Source organism: Sturnira hondurensis, unplaced genomic scaffold (assembly GCF_014824575.4).
Source record: "Sturnira hondurensis isolate 20B ecotype Veracruz unplaced genomic scaffold, ASM1482457v3 Scaffold0013537, whole genome shotgun sequence".
NCBI lineage: Eukaryota > Metazoa > Chordata > Mammalia > Chiroptera > Phyllostomidae > Sturnira > Sturnira hondurensis.
Window position 1 is genome coordinate 2,979,023 of NW_028086168.1, and position 24,790 is coordinate 3,003,812.

At 37.8% G+C, this 24,790-nt stretch overlaps 1 protein-coding gene and 1 pseudogene across 3 annotated transcripts in view; one reads left to right on the plus strand and one right to left on the minus strand.

The window, feature by feature from the left end:
* The window catches only part of CP (ceruloplasmin), an 84,999-nt gene that overhangs the window by 29,130 nt on the left and 31,079 nt on the right, over positions 1-24,790 (plus strand). For all 3 annotated transcript variants that reach the window (XR_005068771.1, XM_037061847.1, XM_037061848.1), the window contains exons 7-12: positions 4,743-4,882; positions 6,034-6,186; positions 7,664-7,878; positions 19,590-19,740; positions 23,254-23,466; positions 24,406-24,613. Coding sequence is in view for 2 of the 3 variants with exons in the window: in XM_037061847.1 (XP_036917742.1) it covers positions 4,743-4,882; positions 6,034-6,186; positions 7,664-7,878; positions 19,590-19,740; positions 23,254-23,466; positions 24,406-24,613 (1,080 nt within the window). In the remaining variant the exon portion in view is untranslated. The remainder of the gene's footprint in view (positions 1-4,742; positions 4,883-6,033; positions 6,187-7,663; positions 7,879-19,589; positions 19,741-23,253; positions 23,467-24,405; positions 24,614-24,790) is intronic.
* Positions 9,673-12,790, minus strand: LOC118997941 (60S ribosomal protein L26-like; annotated as a pseudogene).

Below are 24,790 nucleotides of genomic sequence, written 5' to 3' on the forward strand. Positions count from 1 at the left end.
AGGGGGACCCACCAGCTGCTGAAATATCTCTCCAGAACTTCAGCTGCCATCTGTGGAAGCCTGGGCAGCCCTGTCACAACTCTGTACTTCCTGCTAGTCTCATTGTGGTGATATAATTTCTTCTGTAAGTCCTTGGTTAAAAGGCTTCTCTCCAGCTAGTGTTCAGTTAGTTATTCAGAACGGTTTTTCTATAATTTGGTTGTAATTCCAGTTTTACAGTTTTAATTCCAGTTGTAATTCTGTCCTTGGAAGAGGTTAGTGTAGCTTCCATCTACTCTGCTGCCATCTTGAATCATCAGATATTTTAGATATTAATCCTTTATCAGATATATGCTTTTCAAATATTTTCTCCCATCTGTAGGTTTTCTTGTCACTCTCTTGATCATGTATATCCTTTAATTCACAAAAGCTACTCTTTGTACACCTCTCATGTTTTCCATAACCTCTGAGCCATTCTTCCAGCCCCAATCTTTTTTTCTAGGGTCATCCATTGTGAAATAATTCAAAAATATTTATTATTGTCATCCATTCAAAAATATCATTGAGATCCTGCCACCTCCCTGCTTCAAGTTTCTGCTCAAATATCACCTCTTCAGAGAAGCTTTGTTTGCCATTCAACTACTTAGAAAGATTAGGTAATTTACTCAACAATACACAAGTCAGACCTGGCTCAACCCAGGTCTGTGATTCCTGAAGCAGAGATTTAAGGCCTAGGCTACATGGGTATCCAGATGCACTAACTCTCAAAACTGCTTTTCTAGCCCAGAAGGCTCTGTCTTATAAATTGCAGATTTGCATTTCAAACTGCTTAATTGACAACCCACTGGGTTGAGGCTTCTTCAAATCAATATGTCCAACCTAAATCCATTATCTTCCTCACAACTCTTTGTTGCTGTCTGTCCTTGAACAAATCATCATCCATCTGTCAAGCTCCAAACCTGAGCACCATCTTTGACTCCCTCCCTCTTTCACCAATCCCTTCTTCTTCTCTCATCACATGTATTATATCCTAAATATCCCTGAAAGCTGTCTATTTCTCTCCATCCTTTTTGCCAAGACCTCGGAAGTCATCACTATCTCTCACTGAGTTTTTGAAGCTGCTTCCTGGTTTGTCTCCCTACTGCAGTCTAGCATATGCTAACACATTCTCCAGGCAGCAGCCCAAGGAATCCCACTAAGACATGAATCCTAAATGCTTACATCTTTCAAAGCTTTCCCATTGCCCTGGGATAGAATACTGAAAGCCTTAATTAGTTCCTCCTGTTCACCCCTCATTCTCTGTTCCTTCTCTGCCCTGCATGCTGTGCTGCTGTCATACTGTGTGCTGTCCTACAGGCTGTTTTTCATTTGTCAACACCTGCCCCATTCTCCCACTACACACACTTCACCTTTTTAATTCTACTTCTCTTCTAGATAGTTTTTAAAAAATCACTTCCTCTGAAAAGCCTTTGAGAGCCTCTTTCCAGAACTTTCCCCAACTCCAGGAAAAATAGTATATTGTGCTAATTACATGTTATCACATTGATTGGTTCATAGTCTGTCTCCTCTGATAGATGTCAAGTTACTGTGCACAGAGTTGGGTCCTGCTTGCTTATGGTTATGTCATCAGCACATCACAGAGTTCTGGGCAAACAGCAGGTGTTTAATACAGTTGTCCAATGAAAGGAAAGATGAATGATGAATGGGTGATTTTGTGAAGTCGGATATCTTTCTAAGATTGAATTTCTTCATTTGTAAAATAAGAAGACTATTACAAACTTTGTTGCATTCCCATATGAGCACCTGGTTGGTGCTGACATGCAATAAGCAGTAGCCACTATATTTTAAAACATTACATAATTTGCTTAAATTATGGTTTTAAAAAATATTTTACTTATTTATTTTCAGAGAGAGGGCAATGGAGGGAGAAAAAGAGGGAGAGAAACATCAATGCAAAAAATACTGATGGGTTGCCCCTTGCATGCACCCCAACCAAGAACTGAACCTGCGACTCAGACATTTGCCCTGATCAGGAATCAAACTGGCAGTCCTTAACTTTGCAGGAGGACCCCTAACCTAACTGAGCCACATGGGTCAGGATGAGTCAGTTTTTAAAATTCTTTTTTGTCCTCACCCAAGGACATTTTTTCATTGCTTTTAGAGAGAGAAGTCTGGAGAGAAAGAGAGAAACATCAATGTAACAGAGAAACGTTGGTTAATTGCTTCCCCTTGGCTTCCTGACCAAGAATCAAACCCACAACCTTTCAGTGCACAGGATGATACTCCAACCAACTGAGCCACACTGGCCAGGGATAAGGATTGAATGTCATTTTTATTTTTTATTTTTAACAACAACAAAATGTATTTCTTTTTAAAATATATTTTATTGATTATGATACTACAGTTACCCCAATTTTTCCCTTTTTGTCTCCCTCTGCCCAGTACCTCCATTCCCTCCAGCAATCTCCCACCCCACACCCTTAGTTCATGTCCATGGGTCATGCATATAAGTTTTTTGGCTTCACATTTCCTGTACTATTCTTAACCTCCCCCGTCTGTTTTGTGCCTACCAATTTGTTACTTAATTCCTGCACCTTTTCCCTCATTCTCCACCTTCCCCCTCCCTGCTGATAATCCTCCAAGTGATCTCCATGTCTATGATTCTGTTCTTGTTCTGGTTGTTAGCATGGTTTGCTTTTTTAGATTCCATTGTTGATAGTTGTAAATTTGTTGCCATTTTAATGTTTATTGTTTTGATCTTTTTTCTTAAACAAGTCCCTTTAACATTTCATATAATAATGGCTTGGTAATGACGAATTCTTTTAGCTTTACCTTCTCTGAGAAGCACTTTATTTGCCCTTGTGTTCTAAATGATAGCTTTGCTGGGTAGAGTAATCTTGGTTGTAGGTTCTCGCTTTTCATCACTTTGAATACTTCTTGCCAGTCCCTTCCAGCCCGCAAAGATTTTTGGGGGGAAATCACCTGACAGTCTTAAGGGAACTCCTTTGTAAGTAGCTCTCTGCTTTTCTCTTACTGCTTTTTGGCATTTTAATTTTGATGTATCTTGGTGTATTCCTCATTGGGTCCAACTTGTTTTGGACTCTGGGTTTTCTGGACTTTTATGTCTATTTCCTCCAGCAAATTAGGAAAATTTTCTTTCATTATTTTTTCAAATAAGATTTGATATCTTCCTCTTCTCCTTCTGGAGTCTCCCTATGGTTCAAAGGTTGGTACATTTGGAGATATCCCAGAAGCTTTCTATTCTATCCTCTTTTTTTAAAATTCTTCTTTTTTTTTTATTTGCTTTTCTGGTGGAATGCTTTTTTCTTCCTTGTGTTCCAAATTGTTGATTTGATTCTCAGTTTCATTCCCTCTACTGTTGGGTCTCTGCAGATTCTTCATTATTTCACTTACCATAACCTTCATTTCTGCCTTGTTCTTTTTTATGTTGTTGCTGTACTCAGTGAGTTCTTTGAGCATCCTGTTCACCAGTGTTTTGAACTCCATGATAGGTTAGTTATCTCCATTGTGTTTAATTCTTTTTTTCCTTTGGAGATTTGTTCTGTTCTTTCAATTGGACCATATTTCTTCCTCTTCTCAAATTGGCAACCTTGCCATGTTTGGTTCTGTGTATTACGTAGAGCTGCTTTTATACTCTCTCTCAGTAACGTGGCCTGTTGTAGAAGAGTGGACCTATAAATTGTGTGAGGTGGAACTTGAGGTGATCACCAGGGTGGGGAAACCCACTCCCCTGCATTGTTGCTCTGCGTGGGGGAGGGCTCAGAGAGGACACAGTGTCACTGCCTGTCTTCTGGAGGTTTGCCCGGGAGGAAGATATCTCCCAGCAACCCCTCTGTTTCCATTTTCCTCACTTTCTCTTTGTATGCCACTAGTGCCCTTCCAGCTTCAGCTCTGGTGCTGAATCCCAAAGTGGATGGGTCTATATAAATCCTGAATCAATGTGGGCCCTTTAAGACAAGTGTCCTGATTGTCCAGCAGTTTCTTCCACCACTCCAACCCCCATTGGGTTTTACAGCCAGAAATTATGGAGATTTATCTTCCTGGCATTGGAACCTTGGGCTGATGAGTAGCCTGTTTGGATGCTAGGATCCCTCGCTCCTGAAGTATCCCTCCTGATTTTTAACCACCACACATGAATGTGGGACTACCCATTCCACTGCCTCTCTGTGCCACTCCTACAGCTCCACACCACTCCTACAGCTCCATGCCACTTCTGCAGCCCCCGAACCTCTCTGCCTCTCCACCTCTTTCTACATCTTATGCCTCCTATCTCTCTGGATGACTGTGGCTTCCTTAAATCCTTTGTTATTGGACTTCCACATGGCTTGATATTCTGATGATTCTAGGTGTTACTTGTTTTGTTGTCTAGATGTATTTTTTCCGTAGTTGTGCTAGGAGGCACAGCATTTTTACCTATGCCTCCATTTTAATCTGATCCAAGTAAAGATTCAATTTCAGAACAATTTATTAACCATCAGGAGTCAATATGGGCCTTCTTAATTTATTTTATTATTTTCTTTGCCTGACTTGGAAAAATGGAACTTCTTTGCCTTCATTCTCCATTCCTTAACTGAACATCCCTCTATGAAGTGGCCTAGTCTGTCTGAGTATTTAGTAAGTAATGGTTGATAATTCTCTCTAAGCACTGGTCAGAATTTTTCCCTTCAGTCAGTATCCTAGGTGAATACCCACTTTCTATTTAATGCTTCAACTCCAGCATTAAACACTTTTCATTTTGGCAGTGCTTCAGAGGTATTTTTTGAACACGGTCCTACCAGAATTGGAGGCTCTTATAAAAAACTGGTTTATCGTGAGTACACAGATGCCTCCTTCGCAAATCAAAAGGAAAGAGGCCCTGAAGAGGAACATCTTGGCATCCTGGGTGAGTCCATGCAGAACACGAATGACCATTGTGCTCTTCCCCTGGGCTACATGAACCTCAGAAAGAACAGAGACTTCAGGACCTACAGCATGCGTTCTACATAAAAAGTAGGGATATGGAAGATCAATCATCAGTAACATGCATCAGCTGATTTGCTTTTCCACATGCAAGTTACCAATAGTAAATCTTCATCATTAAAAACCATGCTGGCTTCAAATGCTGATTTTCTTTTTTGTCAAAGAGGTAAGAGAAATTGTGTGTTTAGGTGAGTTGTTTAAATAGGCAATGAAACTATCAGCCCCTGCCCTTAGCTAAAGATACCTTGCCTTAGAAATAAACTCCAGGCTACTAATGAGATGGCTGTGTTGGTCTGAGAGCCTTCGGTCAACTGCCCTCAGGCAGAGCCCAAGACCTGTCCTTGCTTAGGCACTCAGGCAAAACAGCAGAGTGGGTGCACACAGACTGTCCCCACTCTTCACCTACTCGCTCTGCGACCCTTGAGAGTACTCAGTTTTCTGTGCCTCTTCCCTTTCTATAAAATGGAAACAATAAAAATAATAATCCTTACCTCTAAAGCCGTTGTAAGGATTAAATGAGTTAATTCACATAAACACTCTGAAAAGCCCATAGGAAGCTTTCAATAAATAACACTTTACATATCACATAAAATACTTATGTGCTATATATCTATGTTTTATTACCTACTTGGTGATAGTAAGAGTTTTGGTGATGGAAAATTCATAGCAGTGTTACTCTTCACATCCAAGAAAACTGAATTTACCCTCTTTGAATAGTCAGAGTTTATAGCACCCATCTTGTAACGAATAACACCCACCTAGCCAACAGAAGACTCCAATGAGGAGAGCTGGGACCCTCTGAACAGTTTCTTGTAGATGAATAAAGCTTGTGAACTGACTTGGATAAAATGATAACAAATTTCACTAACCTGAAGCTGAGTGCACAAGCCCAGCTCATTAGCTCATTCCTTTCCAATCTCATCATGTCAAACTGATAATGAGTTCCTAAAATCCAATCTTTCTATTTGTCACAGATAAGCACATTGTTCACAGTGGTTCTTGCCAGAAGATAGGTCAAAGAAAATATTTTGTATGTTACATACCAAAAAGGATAACAATTCTCTCTGTCCCTAGGTCCTGTCATTTGGGCAGAGGTGGGAGACACCATCAAAGTCACCTTCCATAATAAAGGAGCATATCCCCTCAGCATTGAGCCCATTGGAGTAAGAGTCAGTAAGAGCAATGAGGGCACATACTATGCCTCTAATTACAGCCCTGAAAGTGAAGGTGAGTATAGCTGTCTGTAACCAATCAACAATGTTTAATAACCCACTGTGCCACTCACCTCAGGAAAACCGTCCCACAAAAACTGAAGGCAGGACTTCTGAGAAAATTGCTCATCTACCATCAGGAAGCAAACACACCTCTTCTCCTACCATTTCCAATTGGGTGATGAAAATTTGTCCTGTCTTAATTGGATGATTACTGATAATGCTGGCTGTCACTTACTTGGATTATATCAATTATACAATTCTGGATTACCATTTGGGTGATTTTTAAATTTTAAAAATGTTCTTGTAATTATAAGAATATTAGGTACTCACTTTGGAATATTTTTAAAATGTAAAAAGGTACAGCTCAAAATATTATCCCTAGTTCTATATATATAACCACCACTATATTTTTATATAATTCCTCTACTCTTTCATTTGTGGCTATAAAATATAATGTATATTTTACATATGGTTGAGGTTGTAATGTATAAATATACCTATCATATAATTTTGTACCCAGAGTTTGTTTTCATTATAAGTATTTTATGAATGTGATTTTAATGATACAAAATATTCCATCATATGAATATTTAGGTACTTTTATGTGAAGGGTGACCAATAAAGATTAGTAGCTTTGCCACCACTTGCTGTGTGACTGCAAGCAAGGTATTTGGTCTTTCTAGCCTCAGTTTCCTCAAGTGTAAAATTGGGAGATATGAACAGGATCATCAACAAGCGCTCTTTCAGTTATAAGATTATTTTCAGTTTAGTTTTGTTCAATAGAAAAAATTCATTGTGAGGCAATGCTTGCCTTCAAAGAAGGTTAAGTGCTGTTTAGGTAGGGGGGCGGGGATACGCACAATATAACACACAAAGTGCTAGAGATATCCTTAGAGCCATGAGAGCAAAAGAGGGCACTGTCTTAGTCCATTCAGGCTGTTATAACTAATTACCACAGATTGGGTGGTTCATAAACAATAGACATTTATTTCTTACAATTCTGGTGGTTGGAGGTTAGAGATCAGGGCATGGTTTGGAGAGGGCCCTCTTCTGGACCTCAGGTTTCTTATTATACCCTTACTTGATGAAAGGGCTAAGCAGCTCTGTGGAGCCTCTTTTATAAGGTCACTAATCCCCTTCAATATGGCTCCATGCTCATGACCTAATCATCTCCCAAAGGCCTCACCTAACACCATTACATTAGGGCATTAGGGTTCCAATATGCAAATTTGGGGGAGGTGCTTGCAAACCTTTTGATGGTAGCAAGCACCAGTCTTAGACAAAACTTTAGAGGAGACTTCCTGGAGGAAATCACACCCATCAGTGACCTCACACTGCAGCACAAGGAGGATTTCACTCAAGTAGGATTCCATTCTAACTCATCGGAAGCTCGGAAGTGGGTTATCCTAGACTAAACCCAGTCTACTTTGTGGCTCAATTCACCACATTAGGAAGTACTCTTAACTTCAGTAATGTGACCTTTCTCACAGGTGTGCCTCGTACTTCAGCCTCCTATGTGCCACCCAAAGAAACATTCACCTATGAATGGTCTGTCCCCAAAGAAGTGGGACCCACTTACAAGGACCCTGTCTGTCTGTGTAAGATGTATTATTCTGCTGTGGATCCCACCAAAGATATAGTCACTGGGCTTATTGGGCCATTGAAAATATGCAGGAAAGGAAGTTTACATGCAAATGGGAGACAGGTAAGTCTGATCAGGGAAAATAAAAATGATTTTCAAATCCTTTTGAATTATCATGGTTATAAGGGAAATTCTGAGTGTTGAGGCAGTAAGGATTCTACACATGTTTATTATAAATTTTTTTCAGATATTATGCAAAGTTTCTCTGATTGACATGATTGTCCCAAGATGAATTGGAAACAAAATTTTCCTTGGAATCTAAGGTTTTTAATGACCCAATTAGACTTTTATACACAGAAAGTTACCTATTAATTGAGGAAAATACTGCTTAAAATATTTTTTAAAAGGAAAATAGTACTTAAAATATTTTTTAACTCAGAAAATTATCCTTTGACCAAGAAATAGAAATAGCTAAGCCCATCATTGTTTTTATATCTAAAATAAATCTTTTCTGTTTTATTTAATCTTTATTGTTTTTTTTCTATTACCATTTAGTCCCCTTATAACCCCCTCCCCCCAGCAATCACCACACTGTTGTCTATGTCTACGAGTCCTTTTTCCTTTTTCCTCAACCCTCCTCCAACCCCTTTCCCCTCCCCCCCCACAAGCTGTCATCCTGCTCTCCATCTATAAGTCTGTCTCAATTTTCCTTGTTAGTTCAGTTTATTCATTAGATTCCACATATCAATGAAATGATTCAGTATTTTCTTTCTCTGACTGGCTTATTTCATTTAGCATAATGTGAACCTTTAAAAGATAAGAGCTCCTTTAAAAATGCCTTCAGTATAATTATCATATCCTAAAATCATCATCATCCTTTCATAATATCATTAAATTTCCAATCAATGTTTACGTTTCTCAATTATCTTTTAATTGTTTCAAGTTTGTTTGAATGCGTACATAAATAATTCACACATTACAATCGGTTTCTTGAGAATTTTTTTGCTGTTTTTGTTTTTGCAAGTAATTTATCCTATAGAAGTTTTGCATGTCTAGAGTTTACTAAGTGCATTCTCGTGGTGTCATTTAACATGTTTCTTTCTCTTTCTATTTCCTATAAATCAATGGCTAGATATAAGGCATGGTCAGTTTCGGGTTAGGATTTTTTGTTTGTTGTTTGGTTTTGGCGATACTACTTTATATGTGGTACTGGGTAGGGTACTTCTATCAGGGAATTACATAGATACTGTATAATTTTCTCCCCATGTTATTGGTCACCAATAACCATTTCCTACTAGATTCAAAATCTAATCAGGCATTGCAGGAATGACTCCATCATTCCTTCTTTGTGTATTAGCTAGTACACCTCTTATAGAGGAGTACTAAAAAACCTGTTAACGGGCTATTTGCTTACCCTGAGGTATGTATTACATAAGAAAGGAGTGACAAATGCTTAATTCTTTTCCTTTACTTATGAGATTCCAAATTAATTGTTTTTCTCTAGCATACTTCAAAGGTTCTTAATAATTTTTAAAGTATTACTGTGAAGTCCTAGATTTAAGCATATTCAGTGTATTTCAATCCATTGCCATTATGCTTACTGATGCTACATGTATTCTATTTTTGGCCACCGGAGGGACTTGTTCAGGTAGACTCTGTGATTTTTACATGGAGCTTCTTTAATTTTTAGTATAAAAAGCTATTTTAAATCTATATTACACATTTTCTGAGCCAGACCTGGTAGTGGCCATTTTTCTTATTCTTTTGGATAAGAAATCACTTTTAGAACCACAAGCTGGGCACTAGAGGTGTTCATTGCTATTGGGTTAATCATTATTTCTAGGTCTTTACAGTGGGCAGAACTGGAAAATTTTTTTTCATTTTAAGTTATTAATGAAAGTTGTATATAAGATTACTTTATTTCTGCATTTGCTCAATTGTCTCTTCCTTGTGTTTGCCTTTTTCTTTTCCTACGTGGCGAGATTTGGCTTTGTGTTCAAGGATCTCTTTGTGGTCCTTCTGCAGCTTTAGCCCAGTGATGCCACCTCACTTGGCTGAGTGTCCCCCCAAAACAGTTGTCCCATCAGCTTTCTCCTGCTGCATTCATTCAGTGTGGATGACACATTTCCTGCAACCTGGACTCCTTGGCCATTTCCTACCCTTTGTAGTGTCCTTGAAAAACCTGAACTTCATTATCTTTTCAGATGGGCATGGGTCAAACACTGTGCTGGCTCAGCTCTTTGGAAAGAGGAGAATACATAATCTTCCTGGGAATGCGGGAAGGGGCATCAAAATGCTGTTTACAGTTCTTGCTCCAGTTTGAAGTCACAAAGGGATTGAACTTTATTTTGATCAGCTAGCATTTCTATGATGGCGACAATAGGGAACAGCTGGAAAAAAACTTTTTTTAAAAAATATTTTACACAGCAATTTGTCTTAATTTTTTTTAAATTTTATTTATTTATCTTTAGAGGGGAAGGAGAGAGGGAGAGAAACACCACTATATGGTTGCCTTTCCTGCATCCCCTGCTGGGAGTTGGCCTGCAGGGAACCAGCCTGCAACCCAGGCATGTGCCCTGACTGGGAATCGAACCGCGATCGTGTGGTTCGCAGGCCTGTGCTCAATCCACTGAGCTACACCAGCCAGGGCTGGAAAAAACTTTTAAGATAAAATTCATCATGAGTTTTCAGTGACACTCTATATCCAATTTAGGTCTATGAATTTTTTGCTTGTTTTTTTAATTTAACCTAATTGATCTCACATCTGTATCTCCCTTTAACTGGGAAGAAAAACTAAGAAAAATCTTAGTTCTCAACAACATCAACACTCAATTCACTCAATTCATCTCACAATATACAATTGACTGTTTCATAACCACAATTACAACACTGCAGCCAACAATGTAATTACTGAAAACGGTGTAAGATTGGCTTGCTGCCCTTTTCGTCCTCAGAGTAGATCTCTCCCTAGGGACGTACAGTTAAACTACATGTTTAAAGTCGCTCAACAATTCCTCTCTGTAGTTTTGCCACCCACAGGATACACAGGTTTATTTAATTAACTACTTCTTTCTTAAGGGATTGCTTGTAAAACTGTAATATTATTTTATAATTATGTATTTACCTGGTTCCAATGCCAAATCTAAAAAAGAGGTATATGAGTGTAATCAAAAAAATCTAGCTTTTATCCCTTCTTTCCACTCACCTATTCTCTCACTGCAAATAGCTTATTTTTACGTTACAGCTAAGTCTTTTATTTATTATTATTTATATTGGCTATTTTTAGAGCACTTAAAGATTCATAGCAGCACTGAGGATAAAGTACAGAGTTTTCCTATATACCCCACACCCCACACATACGCAGCCTCCCCCAGTATTAACATCCCCACCTAGGGTGGGACATTGGTTAAATTGGTGGACCTGCATTGACACAGCATCATCATCCAAAGTCCACAGTTTACATTGCATGTCACTCTTGGTGTTAACATTCTATGGGTATAAACGAATGCATAATGACATATATCTCTCATTATGGTACTATACAGGAAACCGCTGGTTTTTTACTGTCTCCATAGCTTTGTCTTTTCCAGAATGTCATAGTTGGAATCATACAGCATACAGCCTTCCCAGATTGACCTCTTTCACTGAGGAATATGAGTTAAGTTTCCTCTGAGTCTTTTCACTGCTTCATAATTCATTTCTTTTTAGCACTGAATAGTATGCCACTGTCTGGATGTATCAGTTTATTTCTCCACTCACTTCCTGAAGAACATTTTGCTCACTTCCAAGTTTTAGCAATTATGAATAAAGCTGATACAAACATCTATGTGGTGGTTTTTGTGTAGACCTAAGTTTTCAACTTCTTTGGGTAAATACCAAGGAGCCCAACTACTAGATTGTATGATAGGGGTATTTTTAATTTTGTGTTTGTTTTTACAGTATAATTTTTTTAATATTTAGAATTAACGAGCTGGTCTCAGTTTAGATTATCCCAATTTCCCAATTTTGTTGGCAGCACCCAAAGCATCATAGTCAGGAGTCAGCCAAACATATGCCTTCTCTCCATCAGGCCTAATGAGAGTGTTGACCTTGTCCACATCAATGTCACAGAGCTCTTTCACTGCCTCTTTGATCTGGTGCTTGTTGGCCTTGATATCCACACGAATACGAGTGTATTGTTGTTTTCTATCATCTTTATGGCTGACTCCACAGTCAGGGGGGACTTGATGATGGCAGAGTGGTCAAGCTTGTTTTTCCTGGGGGTGCTCTCCTGTGGATGTTTAGGCTGCCTTCAGAACCCCAGTGTCCTCAGCCACCAGAAGGTAAGTGACCTGCGGATGTTCTTCTTCTTCTCCTTCTCTTCCTCTTTCTCCTCCTCCTTCTTCTTTTTGTAATTGTGGACATTTTTCAGCACTGATTTCTTTTTTTTTAATAAATTTTTTTATTTAATTCTTGTTCAAGTACAGCTTTCTGTCTTATATTCCCAGCCCTGCCCGCCCCCCGCCCAGTGCTCCCCACCTCCCTCCCATTTCCACCCCCCACCTTAGTTATTGTCCATGTGTCCTTTATACTTGTTCATATGAGTCCATCCCCTTTTCCCCTATGATTCTCTCTCCTCTCCTCTCTGGACCCTGTCAGCCTGTTCCGTATTTGAGTGTCATTGGTCATATTTTGCTTGCTTGTTTGTTTTGTTGTTTAGATTCCTGTTAATGGTGAGATCATATGGTATTTGTCTTTCACCGCCTGGCTTATTTCGCTCAGCATAATGCTTTCCAGTTCCATCCATGATGTTGCAAAGGGTAGGAGTTCCTTCTTCCTTTCTGCAGCATAGAATTCCATTGTGGATAAAAAAAAGCACTTATTTCTTTGCCTTCAAAGCTTTTGCTTTGACTTCAGGTTGGGAGACACAGGCGTTTCCTTCGCTTTCAGTCCCATCTTCCTGAAAAGCAGACTGTGTAATTTTGGAAGAGACCACCAAACTGTCTTCCCACCAGTAATGAATGAAAGTGTCTATTGCTCCACATCCTATCAGCATTTGCTGTTGTCAGTATTCTAGATTTTAGCCATTCTAATAGGTGTGTGATGGTATCTTATTATTGTTTTAATTTCATTTCCCTAATAACATATGCTGTAGAGAATCTTCATAATCTTACTTGCCATCTGTATATCCTCTTTGCTGAGATGTATATTAAGGTGTTTTGCCCATTTGTTAATTGGGTTGTTTAATTTTTTTTAATGTTGAGTTTTAAGAGTTCTTTGAATGTTTTAAACAATACTCCTTTATTAGATATGTCTTTTGCAAATGTTTTCCTCCATTCTTTGCTTTATCTTCTCATTCTCTTCACATTACTTTTACAGAGCATAAATTTTAACTGTAATGAAGTCCAGCTTATCAATTCTTTCTTTCATGGATTGTACCTTCGATATTTGATTTACATTCAGGTCTGTGATTCACTTTGAGTTTATTTTTGCAAAGAAGCTAAGATGTGTGTCCAGATTTGTTTTTGTTGTTGTTGTTGTTTTGCACATGGGTATCTAGTTGTTCTAGCACTATTTTTGAAAAGATGATATTTGTTCCATTGTGTTACCTATGCTTGTTTGTCAGAGATCAGTTGAGTAAATCTATGTGGGTCTGTTGTGAGGGTTCTCTGTTCTTTCCATTGAATCTATAGATCAGGATGGAAAGAACTGACAGTTTGTCAGTACTGAGTCTTCCTATTCATGAATATGGAACATCTATTTATTTGGTGCTCTGATTTCATTCACCAGACTTTTGTAGTTTTCCTCATATAGATCTTATACATAGCTTGTTAGATTTATACGTAAGTATTTCATTTTGGGAGCTACTAATGTAAGTGGTATTATTTTCAACTTCAGATTTCACTTTTTCATTGCTGGTATATAGAGGAATGTTTTGCTTTATTTTTACATATTAACTTTGAATCCTGCAACCTTGTTGTAATTGTTCATTAGTTATAGGAGTTCCTTTGTCATTCCTTTTGGATTTTCTACATAGATGATCATGTCATCTGTGAACATAAACAGTTTTCTTTCTTTCTTCCCAATCAGAATTCCTTTATTTCTTGGCTTATTATACCAGCTAAGACTTTTTAGTATAATGTTAAAAGGAGTGGTGAGAAGGAATATCTTGCCTCGTGCTTAATTTTAGTGGGAAAATGTTTAGTTGCACATCATTCAGTAAGATGTTAGCAGTAATTTTTTTTCTTTGTAAATATTTTTTGAGTTGAGGAAGTTCCCTTTAATCCTCGTTTACTGGTACTTTTGAGTCATGAATGGGTGTTAGATTTTGTTAAATACCTTTCCTGTATTTGTTGACATGATCATGTAATTTTTCTTCTTTAGACTATTGATTTTAGAACATTGAACTGGCCTTGCATATCCGGGATAAATCCCACTTGATCATGATATATAACTTGATTTATGCATTGTTGGACTTCATTTGCTAATATCTTGGGGTGTGTTTTACATCTATGTTTGTTAAAAATATATTGATCTATAGTTTTCCTTTCTTATATTTTTGTCTCTTTTTGGTATTAGAATAATATTGGTCTTTTAGAATGAAATAAGATGTATTTCCTCTGCTTCTATCCTTTAAAAAAGGTGTATAGAATGGTATAATTTCTTCCTTAAATGTTTGGTAGAATTCACCAATGAACACATCTGGTTTCGGTGCTTTCTGTTTTGAACAGTTATTAGCTATCGACTCCATTTCTTTAGTAGATATAGGCCTATTCAGATTGTCTGGTTGCTCTTGTATGAGTTTTGGCAAATTGTGACTTTTAAGGAATTGATCCGTTTTATCTAAGTTGCCAAATGTATGGGCATATATTTTTTGTAGTATTCCTTGACTATCCTTTTAATGTCCATAGGGTCAGCAGTGATGTCCTGTGTTTCACTTCCGATCTTAGAAATTTGTGTTCTCTCTTTTTTTGTCTTAGCTAGTCTGTTTAGAGGCTTATTGATTTTACTGATATTTTCAAAGAACCACCTTTTATTTTCACTGATTTTTTGCACTGTTTGTTTTCAATGTCATTGATTTCTTCTCTAATTTTTATTGTTTTTTTAAATAAACAAACGTGTATATATGTATTCATATTCTTGCTTTTTTTCTATTAACAATATAATCTGCAATTCCCTCCAGTCTATAACATAGGGAGACATTCCTAATTCCTTTCTACAGTAGCTATTACTCCACTATGTAGTCATGCCACGGTTAACGTTACAGTTTAACATCTACTATTTGACAGGGGTTTGGGTTGTTTCCAGACTTTGCTTTTACAAATACAATACAGTGGGCAGCCTTGTTCATACATCTGTGTGTATTTTTGCTAGCACAACTCTGGAATAAATTCTTAAAAGTGGCATTGCTTGGACAAAAGATAAGTACATATACAATTTTGCTAGATAGTGACAAATTTCCTTATATAAGAATCACACTATATTGTATTCTCATGAGTTAAGAACATAAACAGTATCTCTGTAATTTTAATTTGTTTTTCTTATTACTAGTAGTTGAGCATCTTTGCAAATGGTTAAGAATCATTTTCACTTCTTTTATTTGGCTGTTTATATCTGTAACTTATTTTTCTATGTGGTTATTTTCCCTGAGTGGTTTCCCTAGATGTTAACATCTTAAGGGTAGAAACCCTTTGAAATATTAGTTATAAATATTTTCTTAGTTATTTGGCTTTTCACTTTGTTTATGGATGTTATTTGTCATGTAAAATTTTTATTTCTATAAAAATTTCTTTCCTCCATCACTTATGGATTTTGAGTCATAGTTAAGAGAGCTTTCCCATGTCCCAGCGTATAAAGGAATTCACCCATACTGCCTTCAAGTACTTGTATGGCTTTATTTTTCATATTTAAATTTCTGTTCTATTTAGAATTTATTCTGGTGTACAGTTGAGGAGTGAATCAAAGTTCTCTTTTTCTATGTGATATCTAGTTATGTAAATACCATTTATTAAAAAGTTTTTTCCCCACTAATTGTTGCTTTGATCAAATGCTAAAAATTTCATACACAATTAAGTCTATTTCCTGATTTTCTATTCTAATCTGTTCATCTCAATATATTCACAGACCAAGTATCATACCATTTTACTTATAGTCTCTATAATGTATTTAATGACTAGTAGCTATACTTCATTGCACTTTTTTTTAGATTTTTAAGTTTATTTTTAGAGAGGGGAAGAGAGGGAGAGAAACATTGGTTAGTTGCCTCTCTTACGTACCCCATCCAGGGACCAAACCTGCAACCCAGGCATGTGCCCTGACTGTAATTGAACCAGTGACCTTTCACCTTGTGGGACAGCACCCAACCAACTGAGCCACACAGGTCAGGGCTGCACTTTTTTTGCTTACTTATTCTTTCTAATGAACCTTATAAAAACTTATCTGGCTCCAGGGAGGAATAAAAAAAGCCTAGCAGAAAAGAGTATAAGGAAGATAAATGATAATGGAAAAAAATACAAAAAAAAAGGCTTAACAGTGTTTGGTTGGGACTGTCTCAAATATACAAATTATGAAGAACAGACATAATTACAAAGTTGAATTACTCTAAAAAGAACATACCATATGTTTTCCCATTTGTTCAAGTCTAGTTTGTCTTTTTCAGGAGCATTTTATAGTTTCCCTTATAGAGGTTTTAGATACTTCTTGTTAAGTTTAATACTATATATTTTTATTTGGCTATCGTAAATGGCAATGGCATCATTTAAAAATGTTAAACGTGTAACTGAAGACAACATGGTTTTCTACCTCTGTATTCCATTCTTTGATACTGTGCTTACCTTGGGAAGGAAAAAAAGGAGACTAATGTTTATTGAACTCTGTCCAGGCACCTAACACTTCATCTGGCCTTTGCAGCAACCCAAGAGACCAAGTATAGTTATCTCTTTGGAGAGGAGGAACTTAGTGAGTTGAAAGTTAAAATGTGAGCTTTATCTACGTAGTTCGTTATCTTCATTTTGCAAATGAAGGAGTCACAGAACAAGAAGGTTCACAAGTGACATTAGAAGTCTTCATCCTGGCTCTTTTACTAACAAGCCATGAGGCCTCAGATTGGATACAATATTCAAAACAATATAAAATAGTGCCTTGCTTAGTATCTGATCTTATCGAGAGTATCTCTACTATTTTACCACTAAGTATGACATTGGCTATTAGTTAGTAGATTCACATCCTATGTCTGGTTTACTGAAAATGTTTTTCTATTTAAAATCAATTGAGCTGTTCAGAAAACACCTGTGCTAGGATAGAATTTATTGGTAAATACACAGGTCAGTTTCTTGTTCTAATGGGGTTTATATTGTATTGTGCATGTAGCACAGAAGAAGGGGGATAGGTGAGAAGGGGTGAAAACGGAAATAGATAACTTCAGAGAGTAACAACTTTTTTAAAAGCTAGGGTAAACAGAAATCCTTGTTTAGATAAGGTGGAGGTAATATTTGCGGTGAGATCTAAATTTCAAGGAGGCGGCCTTTCAAAGATCTAGGGAGAAAGCAAAGGGAACAACTAATGACCAAATGTCAAATTTTGTAAGATTTATTTTTAGATATCCTTGAAATTATTTTTAAAATCAATAAAATAAAAAAATATATAAAACATAGTTATTTCCTCCTTTGGCCTACAAGTGTGTCCTACTGTAATTAAGGATTTCCTAATGTTGAACTATCCTTGTACTTTTGTGAAAAAGCATTACTTGAGCATAGTGGGGTTTTTTTCCAATATATTTCTGTGTTGGCTTTGATAGTGCTTTATATAGAACTTCTCATCTAAGCTATAAGGTATTGTATCATGGTTATACTGTCTGCATTAAATAAATTGGGAAGATTCTTGTTTTTAATATTTAGAAACAGTTTAAATAGATAGGAACCCATTCCTACTATTGCTATAGAAATCCATTGCTGCTTAGAAATTTGAAAGAAATTGCCTGAAAGATTATTTTGACATTTTTACTTCTTAGAAATAGTGAATTATTTTATTTATTTTTTAATCACTGTTTTTATTTCACCCATGGGTATTGGTCTATTCAGATACCACCTTCTAAGTCAGCTGATCACCTTTGTTGCACACAGTGGTGTTACTTTATTTCTCCCTCATACCTGTGATTACATTCCTTGCTCATTCTGAATGTGGAGTATTTGGAATCTCTCTTAATTTTTTTTATTAGACTTGCCAGAGTTTTGTATATTTTTTTTGTAATTTCAAAGAATACATTTTTAGGGTTAGCTACTTTAATTTGTGATCTAGTTTATTAATTTCTGTTCTGTCTTTATTAATTTTTCTTCTTTTATGGTTTTATTTTTCTAAAGTATGTAGACATTTACATTTATTTTTATTTACTTTTGCTTAAAATAAAAAGCATTTCAGACTCTCAGTTTATCTGTTAAGTTATATTCATTATGTCTCATAGTGTTCTCATGGACAGCATTTAATAAATACATATAGTAATTCATTTTTGTTTCCTTTAGACCTAAGAGTTATTATTTGGATCAAATATGATCTCTTAAGTTTTTTAATTTTTGTCCTTTTGTTAGTAATTTTTTTGTTTTGTTGCATTGTGATCAGAAAATGTGACCTGTAAACTTTCACTCGACTTTTCCTTGTAGACTGGAAGATAAAGTGACTATAACAGTCCATATTGGAAACCTCACACATCTGAAAATGTCTTTTGGTTGCTCTTTGCCTGGTATAAAATTTTTGTAATTTTCCCCTGAAAAACATAAATGCTACTCTATCTTCCTCTGACATTTATTGTAGCAGAGAAGTCCAGTAATTTCCACTATTATTTATTATTATTATGTTTCCCCTTTTGTAACTTCTTTCTAAAATCATTGTTACGTGTACGTTTTTCATCTTTGAATCTTCTGATTTATGGGAGGTTTCTTAAGATCATCTCCATCACTGATTCAGTTTTCTGTAGGATCTAACCTTTAGATCCCTGCTTTAGTTGGATTTTTAAAATTTGATAAATGTTTTTTAAAAAGAGAGAGGAACATTGATTTGTTGATGCCCTTATTTTCGCACTCATTGGTTGATTCCTGCATGTGCCCCAACTGGGGATCGAACCCACAATTTTAACATATCAGGACTGTGTTCTAACCAGCTGAACTACCTGGTCAGAGCTGATAATTATGTTTTTGATCTGAAAATAATCTCATGAAAAAGACACGCAGTAATCTCTGAATGTTTTTCTTTTTTGAGGCAGTAACTTGTTCTTAGAGGCTCTATGCTTTGATTCCTTACACTGACTGCCTTCTTCTAAAGTATTGAATCATTTCATAGACCAGATAGCATTTCTGCTTCCTTACGTATCACAAGAGATGGGGGAAGGGGAACAAGAATGTTTGTTCCGGTGCCTTCGGTTGTGTGAATTCCCGTTCCAATTCACCTGGCAGGCTGTTACTCTCCTTAAGATGACCCCTCCCTCTCACTGCTTTCTCCTGCTCTGTTGTATATGATTCTTTATATTCACATTACTGTAAATGGCACTTTCCCCGATTGCTAGCAAACACACATCCCCACACGCCCATTGTAACAACTGTTTTTGATAGGATCAATTAGTATTGGCAGAGCGGGTAGTAAGGAGAGGAGAATCGGAACTTTTAGGTGCAGCATGAGGCTTAGATTCCCATGTTGAACCAAAAATCCACTACACAGAGAATAATGAAAACTCTCATTAGTGCCCCATTTACAAAGAAGAAAGGAAACTTCGGTTTTTTATCCTTGGCAAATAGTGTTGGGTATATGGAAGTCTTTCCACTTTATTTGTCCTGTCTTCACCTCATTGTTCTTGTTTTGACTTACAGAAAGACGTAGACAAGGAGTTCTATTTGTTCCCCACAGTGTTTGATGAGAATGAGAGTTTACTCTTGGATAATAACATTAAAACGTTCGCAACTGCACCTGATCAGGTGAATAAGGAAGATGAAGACTTTCAGGAATCTAATAAGATGCACTGTAAGTACCGCCCCAACCACCAATCCAGCAAGTCATTTCAGTGCCACACGTGGAATGCTTTTAATGATGCCAAAATCCCAAGAGCTTTGCCTATTGTTCAATAAATTATTAAATACAATGACACTAATATCATTGGTTATTTAATGTATTGGTCAATTATATCTCATTTCACTTCAATTCAGGATAAACCATACAAACTATGTCAATTAGATGCATATTAAAATGTGATCGGCATTACCCAGGGATTTTTAGAAACACAAATTCTTGGGTCCCCAACCCTGACCTACAAAATCAGAAATTTTGGGTGTGGGGCCAGCAATCTATGTTTAACAAACCCTCTGGGTGACTCTCATATACACTCAAATTTGAGAACCGCTGGATTGGATGCTTTTCTCCTCTGTGGATTAATAATGACAAGCTCATTTTATTGTTTAATATGAAGGAATTTGTGGTCTCTGTTCTCAATAAACTTCAATGATCCTCACCATTGACTAAAGAATAGAATCAACAGGGAGCTTTTAAAAATGATAATAACTATTCTTTAAATGCTCAGGACAAACCTTCAGAGGTTTCTATTTAATTGAAATCTAGCATCAGATTTACTTTTACCTCCAGTGTAATTCTAAAATGCAGCTGGGGTTCAGAAAACAGTGAGCTAATTGTTTAAAAAAAAATTGGATAACATGTGAAAATTATTGTAGCAAGAAGAAAAAATGTAAATGTTACAGACAGATTTATTTTTTTTAGCTGGATCAGTACTAGTCACATTACCTACAATCTTTAAAACATTTCTTTTAATTTTGTATTTTTGCATTTTTGGAGGAGTCAAAGATATTATCAATCGAAAAAAACAGCAGTGAGAGAAAACTTCCTGCAAATACCCTGTCCTGTTTATTCAAGGTGAATCAGAGAACTTCCCATCTAGAACAACAAACTCAGTCCCAGTCTTTTCCGTGCCCAGGAAAAGCTGGTATTACTCATCTGTTTGGGTGTCCACAATATGACCCTTGGGGGAACTGAGAAGGGCCTAGCTGGGAAGAACAGTGAGATTCTCAGGACACAGAACGTCTTGAACCCTTCATTCAGCTCTGCTCCTTTGGCCTGGGGCTGCTCTGGAGGGTACAGCATAGAGTTGTAAAGAGACTCCTGACACATGAAGGAGTAGAGGGGCCTGAATGGGTCTTTTAAAAATGAAATAAACAGCCCCGCTGGTGTGGCTCAGTGGATTTGAGTGCTGGCCTGTGAACCAAAGGGTCACTGGTTTAATTTCCAGCCAGGGCACATGCCTGGTTTGCAGGCCAGGTCCCCAGTTAGGGGTCTGTGAGAGGCAACCACACATTGATGTTTCTCTCTTTCTTCGTCCCTTCCCCACTCTAAAATAAATAAAATATTTTTAAAAATTAAAATTAAATAAACAGGGTCAAGATGGAGGCATTGGTAGACACACTGTGCCTCCTCACACAACCCAAATAAGGACAACAAAAATTTAGAAACAAACAAACAAAAAAAACAACCAGTACTGACAGAAAATTGAACTGTACAAAAGTCCAACAGCCAAGGAGTTGAAGAAGACACATTCATCCAGACTGGTGGGAGGGGCGGAGTTGGGTAGCCAGGCAGAGAAGGGGTCACGGCAAAAAAAGCAGTGGCTGGAGGCCCCTGGGCACCCAATGAAGCAGCTGATGGACCCCAAGCACACAAGATGGCAGTGGGCAGACCCCGGGCACAGGGTAGCAGTGGGTAGACTCAGCAAGGCAGCAAACTGTGGAGGGGTGTGTCACTCAAGGCAGCTGGAAGACCAGGCAGTCCCACATTCATGTGCAGATAAATCAGGCAAAACTGGGGAGTGAGACAGACTACGCAACCCAGGGCCCCAGTGAGGGGAATTAAAGCCTCAAAACACCAACTGAAAACACCTGTGGGGGTTGAGGTGCTGGAAAAGACTCCCAGCCTCACAGGAGAGTTCCTTGGAGATACCCGTAGGGTCCTCAATTGTACACAAGCCCACCACATGGGAATCAGCACCAGATGGGCCCAGTTTTCTTGGGGGAAGCAGCAAAAGGGACTGAAATCCAACAGAGAGTGGAGCAAGCACTGTTGTTCCCTCTCGGACCCTGCCCCCACATCCAACAACTGGGTTGCCCCGCCCTGGTGAACACCTAAGGCTCTGCCCCTCACTACATAACAGGCATGATGAGACAAAAAATGACCCAAATGGAAGAACAGATCAAAGCTTCAGAACAAATACAACTAAGCAACAAAGAGATAGCCAACCTATCAGATGCATAGTTCAAAGCACTGGTGATCAGGATGCTCACAGAATTGGTTGAATGTAGTCAAAAATTAGATGAAAAAATGAAGGCTACACTAAGTGAAATAAAGGAATATGTACAGGGAACCAACAATGAAGGGAAGGAAACCGGGACTCAAATCAATGGAGTAGACCGGAAGGAAGAAAGAAACACTCAACCAAAACAGAATGAAGAAACAAGAATTCAAAAAAATGAGGACAGGCTTAGGAACCTTCAGAACATCTTTAAATGTTACAAAATCCAAATTATAGGGGTACCAGAAGGAGATGAGGAAGAACAACAAGTAGAAAACTTATTTGACTAAATAATAAAGGAGAACTTCCCCAATATGGTAAAGGAAAGAGACTTCCAGGAAGTCCAGGGAGCTCAGAGAGTCCCAAAGAAGTTGGACCCAAGAAGGAACACACCAAGGCACATCATAATTACATTAGCCAAGATTAAAATGAAGGAGAAAATCCTAGTAGCATCAAGAGAAAAGGAGACAGTTACCTACAAAGGAGTTCCCATCAGACTGTCAGCTGATTTCTCAAAAGAAACCTTGTAGGCAAGAAGGGGCTGGAAAGAAGTATTCCAAGTCATGAAAGGCAAGGACCTACATTCAAGATTGCTCTATCCAGCAAAGCTTTCATTTAGAATGTAAGGGCAGATAAAGTGCTTCTCAGATAAGGTCAAGTTAAAGGAGTTCATCAACACCAAGCCCTTATTATATAAAATGTTAAAGAGTCTTATTTAAAAAAAGAAGATAAAAAACATGTACAGTAAAATGACAGCAAACTCACAATTATTAACAACCACAGCTAAAACAAACCAAAAACAAACTAAGCAAACAACTAGAACAGGAACAGAACCACAGAAATGGAGATGACATGGAAGGTTAGCAACAGGGGAGTGGGAGGAGGAAAGAGAGAGAAAAAGTACAGAAAATAAGTAGCATATATGGTAGGTAGAAAATAGAGAGGGGGAGGGCAAGAATGGTGTGGGAAATGTAGAAGCTAAAGAACTTATGACACATAGACATGAACTAAAGAGGGGGAATGTGGGTATGAGGGAGTGTGCAGGGTGGAGGGGAATGAAGGGGGGAATGGGACAACTGTAATGGCATAACTAATAAAATATATTTTAAAAAATTAAATAAAGTTGGCTCTGGAAAATAGGACATAGGTAAACCACTTTCCAAATGTTATTTTTTCATCTTCTACAGCCGTGAATGGATTTATGTATGGGAATCAGCCTGGTCTCAATATGTGCAAAGGAGATTCGGTCACATGGTACTTATTCAGTGCTGGAAATGAGGCTGATGTACACGGGATCTACTTTTCAGGAAACACGTATCTGTCAAGAGAAGAAAGGAGGGACACAGCAAACCTCTTCCCTCAAACAAGTCTCACACTCACCATGTACCCTGACAGTGAAGGTGTGTTTCTTTAAAGACAAGTCTCTGTTGGATCAATTGCCAAGGTTTTGGTTTAAAATCCTGTTGGATGATAAACTCATCCGTTCCCCAAGCCTCCCAAGTACCCTGCCTTCCTTTGGAAGAGCAAGCCTGGGCCTCTACCAGCTCCATGCCAGACAGGCCCCTTTCCTGTTTGTCAGCAGGACAGAAGGGAGTGAGAAAAGGGTAGATTTCTCCCACTTCCACAAAGCAGAATCCTTAAGACATTCTCCTCTTATATTAGGGTCCTTTCAAAGACTGCTGGCAAATCAGACTGGAAGGCTCTGTGTCTAAACTTCTCACTCTTTCTCTGTAGCCTAGATGTAGTGTTCACTTGTCAATTGTTGACAGTTGAATATCTTATACTAGAACTATAGCCACAAAAATTTAGAGCCCCCTACAGGTCTGGCTCTGAATGAGTAAAACAAAGGCAAGCAAAACAAAATGCTAAGTTGCTTCAGACTTTTTCACTTGGTTCATTATTTGTCAACAAAATGTAAGATAAGTCCAGGGTCACCTTTTCCTTCGTTCATTGGACAAGTGTAAATACAACAGTAAACAAGAGGTGAAGGTGTGTTCTCCTGCAGCTGATTAGGTACCAAGAAGAAAAAAAGAGCAGGAAAAGGGTCTGATGACTGAAGGGAGGAGCTGGGTAAAGACTCTCTAGGGAGGTTTGAATGAAAAGAGTGCCAAGAGCCGTGGGGATATTTTGGAAAGATTTGTTCCAGGCAGAGAAAACAGCAAATTCAAAGGCCCTGAGGCAGGCACACCCTTGACCTGTGGCCAAAATCAGATCAGAGGTTTGGGAAGTCACTTCATTAAGCCAGGCTACAATAAGGATTTAGGTGTTGATCCTGAGTGAGGGGAGGAGCCAAGAAAGTGCTGAACAAAGGAGTGACCTGCGTTTATTTACCTTTCAAGGGACTTTTAATGTTGAGTGCCTCACAACTGATCACTACACGGGTGGCATGAAGCAAAAGTACACCGTGAACCCATGCAGGGAGCTGCCTGAGAATCCAAACTTATACCTGGGAGAGAGGACCTACTACATTGCTGCTGTGGAGGTGGAATGGGATTACTCCCCAAGCAGGGAATGGGAAAAGGAGCTGCATCGTCTACAAGAGCTAAAGTAATTCTCAAGACTCTGGTTCCCAATTTTTTTTTCATTCAGTTATTTATTTATTTATATTTAGATACTTGTTTTTTTAATTATAAAGGAATTTTAGCATTTGTTTTTGAACATATGGTGATATCAGAAATTTTATGTAATGAATAATTACAAAACACAAGAACAGATACAAGGTAT